General features: G+C 43.5%; 1 protein-coding gene and 1 long non-coding RNA gene across 2 annotated transcripts in view; one reads left to right on the top strand and one right to left on the bottom strand.

The window, feature by feature from the left end:
- LOC108499010 overlaps window positions 1-2484 on the top strand; it is a 6625-nt gene extending 4141 nt beyond the window's left edge. Inside the window, exon 3 of the long non-coding RNA XR_001875377.1 lies at window positions 2244-2484. This is a non-coding gene — a long non-coding RNA (uncharacterized LOC108499010). The remainder of the gene's footprint in view (window positions 1-2243) is intronic.
- PLCXD1 (phosphatidylinositol specific phospholipase C X domain containing 1) overlaps window positions 1-16477 on the bottom strand; it is a 19524-nt gene extending 3047 nt beyond the window's left edge. The window contains exons 1-5 of the mRNA XM_017818384.1: window positions 16290-16477; window positions 10672-10819; window positions 7244-7380; window positions 4457-4585; window positions 3138-3293 (exon numbers count right to left, since the gene is read on the bottom strand). Coding sequence (XP_017673873.1) covers window positions 3138-3293; window positions 4457-4585; window positions 7244-7380; window positions 10672-10777 — 528 coding nt within the window. The 5' untranslated portion in view covers window positions 10778-10819; window positions 16290-16477. The remainder of the gene's footprint in view (window positions 1-3137; window positions 3294-4456; window positions 4586-7243; window positions 7381-10671; window positions 10820-16289) is intronic.
- Window positions 16478-17128: the final 651 nt, after the last annotated feature.

The following is a 17128-nucleotide window of genomic DNA, read 5'->3' as shown; positions in this document are numbered from 1 at the left end:
GAGCACAGGTGCATATTTTGCAAACAAAGCAAAAATGAAACTGTACGTGTCTGACAAGGGATTTTTAAACCCTAGTAATCCAGATCAAAGGAAGACACCTTGAATAGTTAAGGCAATTAAAATTTCAAACACAATGTAATATTGTCACGCTGTGGCCTGTGCCAGTACTACATACAGACCTCAACCTAGCAGCTGCTTCAAAACACTTTGACACTTACTCTTCTATAATGACAGAGATGCAGTATTGAAAGACAATAGATAGCAGTTTATTTTAGAATAAGTGAGTAAACACTTTGATATTTGATATTAAATCTGAATCTGTGATCCTGGAAAATCCCACAGTTGCCAAACCTGCAATGGTACCACCAGCAAAAATGGTGAGATCCATTGTGCTGGTCACAGACTCCATACAGATAAAGTCTTCCTGCTCAAGGGAAGTACTTGGCTTGTCTTTTCTGCAGTGCCACTCCTCCCTTCCCCTGGACACAATTCAGAAATGTTCTTTCTTTGGTGAATTGATCTCAAACCATTCTTTCAACACCTTTGTTCAACAAACTATCAGCAGCAGCTCACCCCTTTCGCAGTTAATAACTCTTTTTCTGGCCATGTATCTGAAGGCAAATTTGACCATCTTCTCCAGTATCACTCTGCTCATCCGCAACTTACACACTCAAATTATTTGTGGAAACAATAGAACAGTGTCACTCAGGTCTTCAGTTATTCAGCTGAGGCCTGAATATTCAGAATCCCCTAGTTTTGCTGAGAATTGTTCTATTTTAACTCTGCTGTACTAAATGCTTTGAAATGGTAATACTCACTGTTACTTATACACCAGCTTCAAAGGCTGGATTTGAATCACAAACAGGGTCATCATTCTCCTGTACCACTTACATCTCCAGAGAAAACCCTCTGTTCCTGTGCATCTTTGAAATGTTAATTGTTTAACTACTAAAAGCTCCCATACCTCATAAAAAAAAGGGGGGGGGAAGAGGAAACTAAAAATCTCAACTTCTAAAATCTATCAATCAAATATTTTCTGATGATTTAAATTAAGGCTTTTCTGGAAGTTTGGATGACTGGAAATCTGGTTGGAAGGTCAGCTCCACAAAAAAAAAAAAGTCAATGCCACCAGAAATGAACTGAGGTGCCGTTAAGAGGGACCTCAACAGGCTGACAGAAACCTCATGAAGCTCAGCAAAGAAAAATGCAAAGTCCTGCACCGGAATGGACTAACCCTACATACCAGGACAGACTGGGGACAGCTGGCTAGAAATCTGCTTTGCAGAAAGGGACCTGAAGGTTCTTGTAGACATCAAGCTGAACGTGAGCCAGCTGTGTGCCCATGTGGCAAAGGTCAGCTGTAAATTGGGCTGTATTAGCAGAGGCACAGATGGCAAGTCAGGAAAAGGGGTTCTTCCCTTCTATTCAGCATTTGTGGAACTGCATCTCAAACACTGTTTCCAGCCTGGGCTTCCCCACTGCAAAAAAGTCATTGATGTGGTGGATGAGTCCAGCAGCATGCAACCAGAGTGAGCAGAGGCTAGAGCATGACACACAAGGACAGGCTGAGGGAGCTGAGTCTGTTCAACATGAAAAAGAGAAGACTGGACAGGTCTTACTGCTGTCTGCAAATACCTAATGGAGAGATGTAGAGAAGACTCCAAAGATATGTGTAGCAAAGGATGGCAGCTGGCAGACACAAGTTACAGCAAGAGAGATTCTGATCAGATAGAGAAGAAAAACACTGTGAGAGTGGCCAAATGTTGGAACAAATGTATAGAAAGATTGTGGAATCTCCATGTTTGGAGATATTCAAGAATGGACAGCACACAGCCCAACATAACTTTGAAGTTAGTCCTATTTTGCATGGTTGTGTTGGACCAGATGATCTCCAGAGGTCACTTCCAACCTAAACTATTATAAATAGCATAAAAATCCATTTATAATTATTGCTGTGAAAAGGCAGAAAATGGGTTCTTTAAATTCTATAAACATAGCTTGTACTATATTTATAACACAAATACCTTTCCTCTTTCCTTTCCTTTTCTTTTCCTTTCCCCTTTCCTTTCCTTTCCTTTCCTTTCCTTTCCTTTCCTTTCCTTTCCCTTTCCCTTTCCCTTTCCCTTTCCCTTTCCCTTTCCCCTCACACAGGACAGTGGATGAGAGTTATGTCTCTACTATTGTCCCACAACAGTTCATCAACATATATGACCAGTCAAATTTAATTCCCTCTTCTGTCCTAGTTACAGGGGCCAGGACCAGTTTATTACTGTGTGGGTACAATCAAAACTGTGTGTATTCTACACTCTCTATGTCATTTCTGATGGACTGCTAATAATGGGTCATTTGCAGTAGCTGCCTAGGGCACACCTAATGACTCAGCTCTGGGGAGACTCAGCCTGAGGGGTCATCTTTGCTAATGGGCCATACTGGACTGACATAATAGGCAGCTGCAACACCTAGACCATCAAAGACTCAAAAAAATATCCCATGACTCACAGAGTTAAATCACCCATTGTGAAACTCCTGCCCTGGCAGATGTACTGGGCGTTCCCACCTGAACCTGAGCATATATAATCTTGGGGTTTGGGATTTCTGGTACCACCCATTGGATCCAGAGGAGGACCAGAACTCCAACAGGACTGCCACTGCCACTCTCAACAAGAGTGCGATCATTATGTCAGCAGAACTGCGACCATCACCTGGACTAACAGGTTTTCCTTTTGCTTTGCACCTAGGGGGCCCAGCACAGGGGCCAATGAACACTGTTCTGTTCTTGTCCCAGGGTGTGGGGTTATACATCTGTTTTTGTGGGTTAAAACCAGTTTTTCTCTGTATCATTGCATTTATTGTGATTTATTTTTAGTAAATTGTAACTCTGACTTATAATCTCTAGAGTCGGCTTCATTTCTCCCACCTGTCTACTTTTAAACCAGCACACCTTCTCACTGTGGAATGTAGGTTTCCTTTATCTCCTCAATTTTATTAGGTAAACACCTATCTCTGATGCAGCAAATGTTACCTTTCCTAGGTTAAAAACTCAGTGAAAGTAAAATATATCTAAAAATTTGAAATCGTAGATCTCACTGTAATATATCATTCTTTAAAAAAGGAGAAAAAAAGGATCTCGTACTTACATTCCTGGGACACAGTTTACACTGGAAAATCTCTTTTATACAGGCAACAAGATGACTGTGAAGTCTCCTGGTTAATCCATCAAAATTCCTGCAGGCTAAGATAACAACTTCCTGAGGATGAGCTTCCAACCACCTTAATACTTTCCACAGAGTATCCTAGAGGAGAGAGTTATGGAAACTTATAAAGTTATCTCTGCTATGCAGGGGAAAGGGCATAAAATCAACAGAGCATTGGTGGTGGAGTAGACTCACAATCACAATCATGAAAATCAGTATAGATTTCTGGAGGGGGCCATCAGACTGCCCAAAAGGGCTTCCAGAGAGATGTGTCCCAGGAAAACCTACTTTCACAGATCTGTGCCAGTTTGCTCTGGATGTGGTTCTGGCACACTAGACTTACCAGCTTTGTATTTTGATAGTATCTGTGAACATCCTACTGCCTATAGGCAGGTTAGCAGTAAACCTAACTCCCCAAGCTTCTTTAGGGACAACCAACATGTCAGTGGCGAACTCAAAAACAGGGAAAAGTTCTGTGCTTAAACATAACAGGACTCATTTTCCCCCTTTGGTATGGGCAGTGACAACTAAATGAAGATCACACATAACTAGCAAAGTAGTCAGGCATTATATCTGTTTACAGGAGTGTGCCAGACACCATGAAGTCTCAACACATGAAGAGTTCAGATTCATGAGTCTGAAACTGAAGTGTAGCCAGTTACTCTGCAAATTAAAAGCTTTATTAGCTGACTGTGCCTGGCTGTACAGGTCCCAACAAACGGAAAGAAGATGTAAAGTATTCCAAGATGACAGAGCACATGCAAAGACCAGCTCACAGCAGTTGCTTCACAGCAGCTGACAGTCATTTGATCATAGGATCCACATTAAGTCTCTCAGTCTTTCAGTGAAATATTTCTTTTTTTATATATATAAAAAAAGGTGTTTCTGTGATTTTTATTAGGCTTTTAATGCCTTCTTCTCTTTAATAACTTTTCCCCCTACCAGGAAAACAGCATTGCCCTGGGTATCATCCTGAGACAATACAAGATAAACCCCAGAACTTCAGGCACTTGGTAGGGGCTAGGCAGTGGAGAGCAGGCATGACTGGTTTGAGGATGAGGAGCTCATTGATGTTCCAGTATCAAGTGCAGCTGCTGAAATTAATTTCCAGCCCTGCTGATTTTCTCTAGTTTGAAGTCCTCACATAAGGAAAACAAATACCCTACTTAGAAGACCTTGGACCAGCATTTTCAGATTATGATGGATTTTAAATAAAAGAAACAGCACTGGTTTTATAGCCATCACAAAGGTAAGAAAAATACCTGTACAGTAACAGTTGTGTAAACCATGTGCACAAAGTACAAATTCATAGATGGATCGTTAGCCTTGTGGGCAATCCTGAAATCCAGGTATCTAACTCCAGCCTCAAGTTGCTCTGTCACAGTCAGGACCTGAAAGGTGAAACAGAAAACAAAGGTCCTGAGAGCTTGGAAGGGATTTGTTTGTTTAGTTTAGAAAGCTGAAAAAGGTGTACAAAGTCAGCCCTATGACATTTTTCTCAGGTCTTCTGTCTTTAAAATGTCACTCTATGGCACCAAGTTGCAGCTTTGAAGTATCTCACTCTCTGAACAAGAGGAATTAAAATTTCCCTGAAGAGTATACTGCAGGTACAGATTAGATTAATTTCAGAGCACTGCCCTTGTTGTGTTCTGAAAGCAAAAGATCCATTAACCTGTGCATAAATACATGATCACTCGTCACACAATTATTCATATGAACAACAACTGCAGGATCAGCACCTTAGAAATGCTGCATTTATTTTATTAGATCAAAGACTTTACCGTGGTTGTCTCTGCAGAGCTCACTCATCCTCAAAAGAAGGAAAAACAAAAATAGAAAAAACTAGTGATTATTGCTCTTTTTCAAGATAAAGTTTCTTATAAAGTTTGAATTAACCTGTAGAAGTCCTACAAAACAGAGACAGTCCTCTATTTCCACTTCCCTCAAACCTCTTCCTCTGGATTTGAGGGCTGAATGGAACAGGTGAGAAAGCTGTTTCTGGGGCAAAAAGTCCCAAATGGTATGTGTTTTACATCTATTAAGATTCTCTTTGAGTAAGAAAATAGAATCAATTTAATTAAATATGTTTAAACACTAATTTGTCTCAGTTCAACCTGCTATGTAAAACACTATCAGGTTTCAGAAAGCATACACGGGACTGATATAAGCCAGAAAGGATTCAATACAAGGCATTGCTCCTGAATAACCACAATCACAGCTTTAGGGCTGAGACAGGACTTATGACACATGGCAGGATGCTCACCCTGCCTAGCTTCAACCACCTAACTTCCTGGTTTTTGGACAAGAATTTTATCTCCCCAGGCTGTGCCTGTGGTTCTGGGCTGGGACAGGCCAGCCCCATGTGCCCTAGGATTCAGATGGTGCGGTCGGTCTGGCCAACAGCTCTCTTTGTGCCTGCTGGGGCTACACCAGGCTGGAATAGTTGAAGGGGTGATCCAGGCCCCTTTGCTTGGAGCATGTTGGAGATGGGAATGTGTGTGGCTGTAGGTCACATATAACCTTTCAGGCCAGAAGGAGCATCAGGTGAAATAGCTGCTGGAAATTGCCCTTTAGATGAGTCAATTTCTTTCTGTTGACAGCATGGGAAAACCAGACAAACCAGACTCTCTAATGAGTCACCTGCGTTTGGATACTGAATCAGCCTGTGTGAACATTGCCCCCTAAAGGGCAAAATTTAAAAGGAAGCCCTGGGGAGCAATGCTGCTCGGTGCTGCATTCAGAGCATGAGCGGAAGTTACACAGGAAAGATTTGGGCCTCTAGACTGACACCCATAACAGCCAGGGCTCAAGCAGGCACCTCCTCCTGGGCACTGGGCCATCCAAGAACCTGTGGGTCCTACCATCAGTAGGGCTCCTTCACATGTGTTCTGGATACCAGTGGGTGGAGTCATCTCCTCACAAAGATAACTGGAGCACCACAGAGGTAAGGAGAGTAGGACTGCAGTTGTGCCTCTTTCCTATGAGCAGTGGGCCACTTCCCACACTGGATTTGGACCAGAAATTACTATAATGATATTAGGAGATGGTTTGTCACCAACAGTGTCACTTCACCAGACAGAAACCTACAAGTGAGGAGATACCTAAATCTTTCTTTGGCTTGAGTCCCAAAGCAAAAAGCAGTTCAAGGTAAATAAGACTGTGCTAAGCAAGTGCCTTTCTACATCAGCTCATCATTGCCATTACACATACCCTGGTAGTGTCTAAGATTCCAGTCTACCAGAGCTGCGCAAACACAATAAAAACTTAGGCATACTTATTAAAATTTATCAATTTTTCAGTTTTAATTCCATAATAATGGACCACTCCTTCAATAAGAAGAAAAGCATACAGATTTTTGGCACCTCTTTCATGTCAGAAAAGTCTCTTCTTTGGAAAAATCTTCGAAATCTCTAGCTTAAATCACAACACCCAATTTTGTTTTTAACATACATTTGTATGGAACAAAGAGCTAACTACTATCTTAATATTTGGACATTTAAAAAAATTAACTAAATCTTACATGAAGGAACACACCTTCATTCTCTTAATCTTTATGGGGAAAAAAAATTCCTTCAATGAGGGATTCTTCTAACTCCGCTGCTGGATGAAATACTCACGCAGTATGGATGGGGAAAACAACTGACATCTCACACAACAGTGATAGAAAAATGACAAGCATTACCTTCTGAACAAAGTACAATAGAAAAACAATGGGAAGTGGTGAATTAATCCTTTGGTTTGCTTTGCTTGCATGTATGGCTTTTGCTTTACCTATTAAACCATCTTTATCTCACCCCAGGAGTTTTCTCACTTTTACCCTTCCAATTCCCTCCCCTATCCCACGCAGAAGCAGTGAGAAGCAGATGTGTGGGGCTGAGTCGCTGTCTGGGGTTAAACCACAACACCCAAGCAGAGCATCTGAGGAGAGCTCAGATTTCTGGGCAGCAGGCTATTCTGTCATTGTGCATGGCAGAGTTTGGCCACTCTCAGCCCTGCAGCACAAGCTTCAACTTTACTGAAACATGAAGAGAATGCTAAATGACATTTACCTGTGTGATAGACCATTTCATGATAATGGGGCGCACAATGCAGGGCATACATTTGTTTAAAAACTTCACCACCTTGGATTCATTGCCACTAACAGCAGATCTTTTATCCAAACAGTAGGTCATAGTGTCATGACTTCCTGTAGAATACAAAAATAGATGTACAGAAAATCTCATTTCTTAACTACTAAAGACCACATTCCACGGTTATATTGCATGTGCATACATGATACACCACCCCATTTATAAATCACACACTTATGTTGTCTGACAGCCTATGTAGTTATGGCAAAAAGGTGGGCTCTTTTACAGAGGTTGCTCACTTGACATTAATAAGCTTAGTGTGAAATCCTTGTGAAGTGAAGGCATCAAGATTTTCCAAGAAAATAGTCCCCATCTAAACTACACATCGTTTGCCCAAAACCACAATAAAATGGCCTGTTTCAAATAGCATCTTTCACTGAAATAATAATCTTGATGTGAAAACCCACTTCTTTTTTTTTTTTCAGGGAATAGCTGAAGGCTGAATTTATCTAGAATTTGTCCTGTTTTCAGAGCTGTCCAAATGCAGGATTTCATTCTCCAATGAAATCCTCATCTCTGCACAGGAAAATATGACTGAAAGCAGAAATTAATCTTCTTACATTTTTGACTGGACCAACTCCTAACTTGGCACTTTAAACATTTATATCTTAAATATCTGGTAAACAAGCCCTCCTGACCTAAACCCTCAATACCCTACAAAACCAACGTAAGAGGTGGGTGCTTGAAGGTTTCAGAGGTAAATTCAAGTCCAAGTTTATGTGTGATAGATGAAAAAAAATCCATCTTCTATGCACTTCAAGAATTACCTGACTCTTTCCAGCACAGGGGCAGCCTAAGCAACAGAGCCAAGTACAGGCTGCCCAAATATTTGATTTCTTTGAAGTCTTAATAAATCTGACACATCTCTTGCATCATACTTAGATGAAACTATTACAACTCGCAATTTCTTCAGGAAACCAGTGATTTTGCTAGCTTTTTCTGTTCCATTATTTCTTTCACTGTCATAAAGCATCAAAAAGAAAAGCCAACAGTTCAGTCAAGTGACTTGCTTGGATCTTTACAGAGTGTTTGCAAATGCATATTTTGGGATTTTAGGTTTGTCTTCAAACAAATTGTTTACTGTTGCTAGGAACTGCCTTTTTGAATGGTCAGTCTTACTGGTGCCTATGGCAGTATTTCTAATAGCCAAAGAAAAAAAGACAAGATTGTTTTTGAATTCTTTTAAACTGTCAATAATAGTTTAATGTCTTACTCTATTTTTTCACCTTTTAAAATCCACTTTCCATCTATTTTCCTTCTTGAGACACCCAAACCAACCTCATTGCAGATGGAAGATCGATATTGTGGGCATGCAATCAAAGAAGTATCTCTTAGAACATGTAAGAGTCATTAAACACCCATGGACCAAATCCAAGTCTGAGAGAGGTGAGCAGGATTCCATCAATGGGCGTTGCATCCACTGATGCCAACCAGCAAAAAGATAGTAATCTTTTACTTAGGATTCTTCTTGTGATGTCAGTGAGTTACAGTAATGAAAGGAAGATGGATATACCCATGACACAACAAATATGATGCAAAGATAGTGAGCTAGCACCAAGCCAGGTAGCTTCAGAGCTTGAATCAACACCTCCCCAGAGGAACTGTGCTGGATCTGGTGCAAGCACAACACTAATTACTGAGATTTGCCTCTGCCTCCTCATCATGCTTTCAGAATGCACTCTGTCACATTCATGTTTCTTGCATGACTTCTATGACATAAACTTCCACTTCCAAACTGTGTTTCCTCCCTTCAAAAACCTGCCAGAGCTGTCTTGACCTGGTTGGTCTTGATCTGTTTTTGTTCTGACTTGGGCTAGATCAGTTTTGTAGGTCAGCTGGACAGCCACCAAAATATTCCAAGCTAATAGCCTGCAACACTCTGTAAAAGTCCTCCAATGTTTGCTGCAATGGGCTTGCCTTCAACTATTCTTTTCTTCATGCCTGTTCTCCCTGCAGGCATACTCACAAGAACAACAAACATTTGCAAGAATAACAAGGTCACCATTAGGAGGAGAGCCAGAAAGTCAAAAGCACACATCAGCAGGTTCTCCACTTTCTACAATGTCCAAGAAACACCACCGTGAAAGCCTTTTAGAAACAACATGATTCCTTCTCTCCAAAAACAAAACCCCATCGAGCATGCAACTGACTATTTGAAGGATTTTTGCAAGATGAACAAAAAGAAAAACAGAAAATAGGAGGTTAATACTTTCTTTCTTCTTTCCAAAGACAGATACATATTTTCTTCTATTGATGGTTAAATAAGAAATTCTAGGGGTTTTTTAATAACATCTATCCTGAGTCCTATTATATAGGCTTTATCCTAAACAGACATGTGCTTGTTCTGTAGCTAACATTAACTCAAATTACATATCTAAGAAGTCACCTTGAGATAAGTTTATAGGTTTAAATTTTAATAGAAACAAACCCAAAAATCTACAGTTCTTGAGTCCTCCTAGCGCTCCACTCACTGAAGACTAGACTTCACACTGTTTCTCAATATATGTCTTTCCTAAAATTAACCTATGATCCTGTAGCTTACACAAAACATTAATCTACACACTGTGCTGCTTTCCACCCAAACTACCTGTCACATCTACAGCTATGAGAGAAAACATGGGCTAGACACTTCTTTTGTACCATTTTTGATGGGGAGGCACAGGGAGAGCTCACAGCCCTCCAGTGCCTCCCCATGTTCCCAAGTTACTGTTATACTGTAACTTCTTTGACAGAATGAGGGTGAAAAAATGTCAAGGTAGCAGGAAGAAGCAACATTATGACCAAAGAAAGGCTAATGATACACAGGTGTCACTTAGCTGCATCTACACATGGTAGGATAAATGCAGTTTTTGCAAGCAGGATCATGTAGCACAGTCTACATAAATAAAAACATGTCAATTAAAAGTCTCAATTCTCCTTTTTCCATACCTTCACAGCCTCTTTTAAGCAGTACAAAGAAACAAATAATAAGGCAAAATGTTATTTCTCTCTTTTTGGAACCATTTCATTACACAGGAAGTGGCAAGAATTAATTAGGAAAATTTCATCAATGCCCAGATAAGCAAATGCTTAGATTATTAATACTGATCTGGCAAGATGATGCAGAGGGATTGAAAAAAAAGTGCCTCTTTTTTTCCTTTTTTCCCTCTCCCCTCTGAGAAACCCCAAACATTACAGACCAAAATTATTCACACACACATAACATCACACAGGCCCTTCCCCAAATCCCTTCTCCCACACGTTGACCCAAATTGTAAACATAGCCATCATAAAATGGGACAAACAGGATGTTCCAATGCTTAAGTGACAAGCTAACAAAACAGTGGAGAGCAAAAGTTAATCTTTACCTGGAAGAGCTAAGTTATAGAGGGGAATATCCCAGAGCTCCTCTGGTAATCGCGACATCCATTGGCCATTTTCACAGCACATGTGAATGAAGGTCTGCAAAGGCATTTTGCATTAGTGCCTGCCTGCTCTGGGACTTCATAGGGTTTTCTGGGAAAAGAAAAAACATAAACCATTCCATATACTGTGGTTGAATTAATGACATTTCACCTGTGCAGAATGGATTTATAGATGCAAAAAAAGGTCAATCCTTCTCTCAGGTAGTTGCAGCAAAACATCAAGAGTTTCTCAGCCACAACATAGGCTTCTTTTGATGACATTGTCTCTCAGCACAATGCCAAGGGAGGGCTCTATCTTCAGGTTTGTAAACTTACCAAGTGAAAAAAAAAGCAGAGCCAAGACAAATATATGCAGTTTCATTGGTATGAAGAAATTACTGTCTACACTGGCTATTGTGAAATCACAAGGAGTAACCTACCTCCAGAGTGAAACCACGTCCATTCCTTTACCCTTTGCAGTCCCAGGCACACGGCAAGGGGACTGATGGCAGCGCTGGGACAGTAGCTGGGTCTGCTCCCCTCAAGTCCCTGGAGAATACTTACCTTAAAGGATCAAATTGGGTGTCACAACAGTACTGCCATGAAAAGCCTTTACAAAGATGTCAGGGTACTGTATTTGCAGGTCATGCTGGCTTCTGGGGTCAAAGAGGAAAACCTTCATCTTCTTATGTCTTGATCTGTTCTTATCACCCCTATGAGTCCATGATCATAAGTACTTCAGTTTGCTCAGATCTTCCTGAAAATTACTCTGGAACTGTTCTTCTTGGATACAGGCCTCTCCAGGATTGTCCTAGTTAGGACAGCTGAGACCAGTTCATCACTGGATGGGTGTAACCCAAAACTGTGTATTCTATAGCCTTCCATGCCATTTCCCAGAAACTGTTATCAATGAACCATTTACATTATCTGCACATAGAGCCCGACTCCTCAGGCTATAAACTAGGTGCTAAGAGGCCTGCGAGATAGGAGTTGCTCTTGTCCTCACACCCATTAAGGAATCCCCCGCCCTGAGGGAGGTACTGAGCATTCCTGCCTGAACTGGAGAATATATAATCTTGGAGTCTTGGGACCTTTTTAACCACTTGTGAGATCCAGAGGAAGACTGCAGACCATCGCTCTCAACCAGACTGCAACCACCACTTTTCAACCGGACTGCAACCATCACTCTCGACCGGACTGCAATCACCACTCTTGACCAGACTGCAACAGCACTCTCACCAACAGGTTTTCCCCTCTCCTTTTCCTTTGGACTCAGGGGGCCCAAAGAACACCACTCTCTTCATGCCCCAGGGTGCTAGGTTATATATTTGGGTTTTGTGGGTTAAAACCAATTGTTTGTCTGTATAATCGTACTTATTGTATTATTTTATTAAATTGTTATTCTGACTTATAATCTCTCTTTTGAGTTGAGTTCATTTCCCCTGCTGGTTTACCTTTAAACCAGCACAGGGATCTTCTGCAAAATTTGCAATGGTCATGCAGAAGTGCCAGAGGATGAAACCCAGATGAGAAATCATGGCATCACCAGTGCCTACTAGAGTTATTCTGTTCATTTTTCAATTTATGATTTCCTGGATGATGCAGAACATGAAGATAACCTCTCCATGTCTTTTTTTCATTTTTTCTAGGATGTTCCTGAAGTTTAAGTGGTGGTTTGGGGATCAGAGCCTTCCTTCTTCTCACTGCTTTTAAGGCTTTAGCTATTTTTCCACAGTTAGTGTGATGGTTTCTTTTAGATCATGGCATAGTGATTACCTTCATTAATACCACACCTTTCTTTTTAATCTGTTTTAAAAAAGCTATGCCCGTGAATGATTCCTTCTTATCTTCTACAGTAATGGCAGTCAGATATGTAATTGTGCAGCTTTTGTACTCTGCAAACACCTTCACTAGTCCCTGATCACTTTTGCTGCATCTTAGCACATTCATTCAAGATTGCTTCTCCCCAAAGTGTTCTTCAGATTACTTTGAGGAGGTGGTTGTTTTTCCTGAATATACAGCTGAGCCATACCGCTTATATGAAGAGTATTTCCTTAAACACAGTGCAATAGATTTATTTTTTTTTTGGCAGTCACATAGGGTCATCTGAAAAGCAACTTCAGGAATTGCATTCCTAAATTTTATGTCCATACCACATGTAACAGATAAAATCTGCTTTTAGATGTGCCAATAATTCACCTGCCTAGCCTGCCTTGCTGTGCCTTTGGTGTGACTTTGAATGGGTCTCTCTGAGTACAGTCACCCCAGTTTAGATTAGAATGGGACTATGTGGGATGAAGGAAATACCTGGCACCCCTGGCACAGTGACACACGCTGCACGTGTCCAGTGTGTAATCTGGGATTTTCCTCCTAGTGAAGAGCAGCTGCCTCTGAAGTTATCCATACACACAAGGCCTTTGCGTAAGCAGGAACAAAAGTGGTTTAAACTCTCTCTTGCTTCCTTTGTCTCCTTATTTTAAAAAAAAAATGTATTTGATGGGTCTAGTGCAAAGTCAAGTGGAAAAATGCCCACCGATTTATTTTGGAAAAAGAAAAAGCACAGATCCTTTTTGTCCTGCATAAACAAATGGTCTCTATATGCCACATCTGCTAGTTTTATTCTTGGAAAGACATTCAGATCTCAGGTAGATCAACTCATCCATGGCTCTGCGATTTAACATGATGAACTGCCTCCTGCAGACCCCTTGTTCCGACGGCATATGTCTGCAGCTAATTTTGCCACCTTTTGCTGTGTTTTATACTTTCTCAGACTGTGCACCACTGCTCACCCATGGCTGCTCTACTCTAGTCTCTGTACCACGTAGCATCAGTGTGGGCAGGGGCTTCAGGTGCTTAAAACGGCTTTGGTGTTCAGTAGTTGCAAATGACTGGATGGTGTCTATCCTTCTCCAGCTCTGAAGCTGACAGGAGCTGTGAGGCTGCAACACTCCAGCATATGGCAGCACTTATGCAAGTTCTGTATGTCGACTAGAAACTTAACTATAAGCTCTGGTTTTCCTCTCTTGCTTGTGATCTGCAGCCCCCTTTCCAGAGACTTTGGGACAGCCTAATTCTCTAAGGTTCCCCAAGGCCATCCACACCTCCTCAGAGCAGGCACAGAGCCCCCCAGGGAGCAGCAAGGCCCATAAGCCCCATTTGACAGTCACACCTTACCCCAACATAAGCTCCTTTGCACTGACAACACTCCCAGGATGCGACCGAGGGTGCAGTTTTACCTGCTGCCATCCTCTCCTCCCATGGTGTGCTCTCACTGCCTTGCTTGGGCTAACGCAGGCACAGTCCCACAGCTAACAGAAAAAGGTGTTTTTCTGTCATGTTAGTCCCTTTCACCAGTTTATCATTGACTCAGGACAGCCCAGCACTGGCCCATGCTGAAGAAGTCCCTGCGGAGGCACTGAGCCTTGCAGTTGGCTTTGACAGGCTGTACAACAGGTCCATTGGCATTGCCCAGCCAAAACCCACAGGCAGCAGGTTCTCAGTCTGACACAAGCTGCCATCAACGCCCAGCCTAAGCGGGACCAGGACACTTCACAAGGAGTGTCCTGCTGGGCCGGGAGAAAGCTGGCAGAGAGCAGAAACATCAAGATCAAGATATGCTGTGGCCCTGCAAACACAGACGTGTTTTGAGACGAGATCAGCAACTCATGCTCTTCTTTCTTCGACCTCCTTCCGCAGCACCTGGGGCTGGAGATGGCAGCCACCAGCAGTGCAGGAACTGCACCCTGACCATCTGCTAATCAAGTCCTGTACAAAAGTGACTGGACCATATTTTTGTTTGATTCCCTGCACTGTGCAAAGCTCTAGCTGTTCACACTGTCATCTCTAAACTCAGCTGCTGACTTGTGCTTGACATGTAATATAACCGTTAAGGGTACAGCTAAGGCCTTCCTGGAGGAATGAAACTGCAACCATTAGCTGCTGCCTCTCATGACTAAATCCTAAACTTCACAAAGGAGAACTGTGTCTTTATTCCCTCTTCTAGATAGGCAAGCCACCCTACACATGCTGCTGTGATTAACGACTGTGCTGGGTTTACACGGCAAGGTTTTGGCAGTGGGGGTCTACAGAAGTAGTTTGCAGCAGAAGCTGACAGAAACCTTCCCCACGTCCAGCAGAACCAATGCCATATGCCTCCAAGGTGGACTCACTGCTGACCAAGAGTAAGCCCATCAACAATGGTGGTAGTGCCTTTGGGATAACGGATTTAAGAAGGGAAAAAAGTTGCTGTGCAACAGCAACTGCAGCCAGAAAGAGAGGAGTGAGAATATGTGAGAAAGGCAAGTCTGCAGACACCAAGGTAAGTGAAGAAGGAAGGGCATGAGGTGCTCCAGGCACCAGAGCAGAGATCCACCTTCAGCCTGTGTAAGGCCCCACACTGGAGCTGGTGAATGCCCAAAATGGAGGCTGTGACCCCATGGGAAGCCCATGCTGGGGCAGGCTCCTGGCAGGAACTGTGGTCCAGTGGAGAGAGGAGCCCCCACTGCAGCAGGTTTGCTGGCAGGACTTGTGACCCTGCAGAAGGGACCCACACTGGAGCAGACCATGAAGAACTGCAGCTCATGGGAAGGACTAATATTGAGGTTTGTAGGGAAGAGTGTGAGCAGTCCTCCCCCAGATGAGGAAGGAGCGGCAGAGACAATATGTGAACTGTCCCCAGACCCCATTCCCCACCCCCCCTGCGGCACTGCAGGGGGCAGAGGTAGAGAAAATCAGGAGTGAAGTTGAGCCCAGGAAGAGTGAAGGGGTGGGGCAAAGGTGTTCTAAGATTTGCTTTTTATTTCTCATTACCCTACTCTGATTTGATTGGTAATAAATTCAATAACTTCCCCAAGTCGAGTCTGTTCTGTCTGTTATGATAACCTGGGAGTGATCTCCCCCTGTCCTTATCTCGACCCAGGAGCCTTTCCTTATATTCTCTCCCCTGTCTTGCTGAGGAGGGGAGCGATAGAGAGACTGTGGTGGGCACCTGGCTTCCAGCCAAAATCCACCCACTCTAACTACCGTCCCTCCCCTAGTTCAGGCCAGGTTTCTGACCTCCTGGGTGTTCTGCATGCAGGCAGCAATTACATTTTGAGGGCAGTACCGAGACACATGCAATAAACAAGCAATAAAACATTCAAAGGTGCAAAGCCGCTAGAGATCACCATCCTCCAGCCTCGGGATACTGAGACCATCGGGCTGATTCGCTCTCCCCCTGGCTTTGCCCCGCCGGAGTGTGCCTTGCATGCACAGCCCCGCTGGCCCGGAGCGCTGGGCCACGGCCAAACCTCACGCGTTTCCGGGAAAGACATGTAACTAATGAACAATTGACGATGACATCAATAAAACATTTGCTGCAGCCGACCCAGAAGCTAAAAAAACCTCACGGGAATCACAGCAAGCGCTGTGACGAGAGCTATCCGAACAGCCACGGCGAGGAGGGCGCCGCCAGCCCCGCCGGGCACAGGGGTACTGCGGGCACCAGGGACACGGCCACCCCCGCCCCGCGCTGCCCTCGCCTCCCGGACCCTCCGAGGAGCCGGATGCCACCCTCCCCTCTGCTTCGCACTTGTTTTACTCACTCCGAGGGGCGATTCCGTTTCCATCCCGGCTCTCCGGGAAGACGTGCGCTCCCCAGCTCGCCCGGGGCCCCACACTGCCCGCTCCGGGGCGGGACGGGGCTGCCCCGCCCGGGTCAAGTGACCGCAGGTTTGAGGAAGGTGAAGGAGGGACGGGAGGGATGAGGAAGAGGAGGGGAGGTGGTTCTGGTGAAGTGGCGCTGCCCGAAGCGCAGAGGTGAGCCGCTCAGTGGACTGAAGAGACATGATTCCGGGAGGAGCCTGCGGGCAGGGACAGGCGGGGGGAGGTGCCAAGTAGCAGTGTGTGCTATGCTTCTGCTGCATTTGAAATCTATTAATGCAAGAAAGCTTAAAATAAATATTTATAAACATATACATACATGAAAAGTACCTTAATTTTCTGTTTTGTTCGACAAAGCTTGTCAGGCCCTCATCTGTGGTGAAATTCACTCATGAGGGCACCTCGCAGAAACCTTGGGAAGCTCTTCAAAAAGCTTTTCTGTGTAAGGAGAAAGGAGGTGAGTGAATGGCATGTAGAGGCAAACATGCAAATCCTCGGTGCACTTTTAGAAGCAGAGTGCCTTCTCAGCCTTCCCAGAGAGAGAGAGAAAGGCCCCCTACTTCATCTCCCTTTTCCAAAAACACACTAAAACACAGTGATTAAAGAATGGCAAGCTGAAACTCCAATGAAAAGAATGGGTAGAGAAGAGCAATTTCCCTTTCTCCACAGGGCAGCATTCCTAGAGGGTCACCTACCATGGAACTGGGGTCTGACTGCCCTGGGATCATACTGTGGTCAGGACTAATAAAACTTCAGGCTGTTGCAGTGTTGTGCTTCTTCA

The sequence above is a fragment of the Lepidothrix coronata genome, unplaced genomic scaffold, assembly GCF_001604755.1.
Source record: "Lepidothrix coronata isolate B3197 unplaced genomic scaffold, Lepidothrix_coronata-1.0 Scaffold68, whole genome shotgun sequence".
NCBI classification, from domain to species: Eukaryota; Metazoa; Chordata; class Aves; order Passeriformes; family Pipridae; genus Lepidothrix; species Lepidothrix coronata.
The sequence above is the reverse complement of the archived record's forward strand: the minus strand, read 5'-3'. Positions and strand labels throughout refer to the sequence as shown.